At 42.6% G+C, this 1,766-nt stretch overlaps 1 protein-coding gene across 1 annotated transcript; it reads left to right on the top strand.

Moving 5' to 3' along the window:
• Nucleotides 1-213: 213 nt before the first annotated feature.
• LOC130949523 (uncharacterized) lies at nucleotides 214-693 on the top strand. Its single transcript, XM_057878214.1, has one exon. It carries the CDS (start codon nucleotides 214-216, stop codon nucleotides 691-693), a length of 480 nt encoding a protein of 159 aa, XP_057734197.1.
• Nucleotides 694-1,766: the final 1,073 nt, after the last annotated feature.

Raw genomic sequence — 1,766 nt, 5'->3', positions numbered from 1 at the left:
AATCATGAAGAGGTTGCATCAAAACATGGGAACGAGGATGAAGGGGAGATCCCAGCTTCACCTCCACCAAAACTAGTTTTGGAGCCCTATGTGCCAAAGGCACCATACCCACAAAGACTGAGAAAAGATGGGAAAGATGGCCAGATCTCTAAGTTCCTAGAGATCTTCAAGAAGCTCCAAATCAACATACCATTTGCTGAGGCATTAGAACAAATGCCACTCTATGCCAACTTCTTAAAGGAGCTTATAACCAAAAAGAGTAACTCAGAGGCAAAGGAAACCATAATATTGACTAAGGAATGCAGCGCCATCATACAGAAGAAGCTACCTCAAAAGCTGAAAGACCTAGGGAGTTTTCAAATTCCCTGCAACATAGGGGACATCACTATTGAGAAAGCTTTATGTTATTTGGGGGCTAGCATAAATCTTATGTCCCTAACCATGATGAGAAGGAGGAAGATTGAGGAAGCCAAGCCAACAAGAATGGCATTCCAATTGGCTGACAGAACATTTAAGTTTCCACATGGGGTGGTGGAAGACTTGCTAGTGAAAGTGGGAGAATTCATCTTCCCTGCTGATTTCGTTGTGCTGGACATGGAAGAAGAGGCCAATACGTCAATCATCCTAGGAAGACCATTTCTAGCTACTGCTGGAACCATCATTGATGTGCAGAAAGGGGAACTGGTCTTGTGATTGCATGAAGAGAAAATGGTCTTCAATGTCTTTAAAGCAATGAGTTACCCCAAAGAATCCATAGGAGAATACATGCTGGTAGACACCACGGAACAGATAGTTCAAGAAGTCATGAAAGAAGAACAATGTGGAGGAAGCATTGAGCCAGAACAAGCACCAGATGGAGAACTACCACAAGCAACCATAAGGAACTCAATCATGCCAACTACCACAGACAACAAAGATGCAGAGTCACCAAAACTAGAGCTAAAAGCCTCACCACCCAGCTTAAAATATGCATATCTGGGTGCTAACAACACTTACCCAGTAATCATAAATTCAAGTCAGAGTAAGGAACAAGAAGAGGAACTTATCCAAGTGCTCAGTCAACACAAGGATGCCATAGGCTGGACACTTGCAGATTTAAAGGGGATCAGTCCTTCAATGTGTATGCATAAGATCTTACTTGAAAAGGATGCCAAACCTTCAAGACAACAACAAAGGAGGCTGAACCCAACTATGACTGAAGTGGTTCAGAAAGAAGTGCTGAAATTGTGGCAAGCAGGGGTGATCTACCCCATCTCAGAAAGCCCTTGGGTAAGCCCAGTGCAAGTAGTCCCTAAGAAGGGAGGGATCACTATTGTGGCAAATGAGAAGAATGAATTGATACCCACAAGGACAGTGACTGGATGGTGTATGTGCATTGACTACCGAAAACTTAATAAAGCCACTCGGAAGGATCACTTCCCCTACCCTTCATGGACCAAATGCTTGAGAGATTGGTAGGACATAAGTATTATTGTTTCCTGGATGGATATTCGGGCTATAACCAAATTGTTGTAGACCCCAAGGATCAGGAAAAACTTCATTTACATGTCCATATGGTGTTTTTGCTTATAGGAGGATGCCCTTTGGATTGTGCAATGCACCTGTAACATTTCAAAGGTGCATGCTCTCCATTTTTTCAGATATGATTGAGAAGTTCATAGAAGTATTTATGGACAACTTCTCTGTGTTCGGGAACTCATACTCTGATTGCCTATACTATCTCGCTCTTGTGCTAAAAAGGTGTCAAGAAACCAACCTGGTTTTAA

This window comes from Arachis stenosperma, chromosome 9, assembly GCF_014773155.1.
Source record: "Arachis stenosperma cultivar V10309 chromosome 9, arast.V10309.gnm1.PFL2, whole genome shotgun sequence".
Taxonomy (NCBI): domain Eukaryota; kingdom Viridiplantae; phylum Streptophyta; class Magnoliopsida; order Fabales; family Fabaceae; genus Arachis; species Arachis stenosperma.
The sequence above is the reverse complement of the archived record's forward strand: the minus strand, read 5'-3'. Positions and strand labels throughout refer to the sequence as shown.

Bases quoted from the DNA above. Each gene is read 5' to 3' on its own strand.
- LOC130949523 (XM_057878214.1), top strand. From the start codon at position 214: ATGCCACTCTATGCCAACTTCTTAAAGGAGCTTATAACCAAAAAGAGT.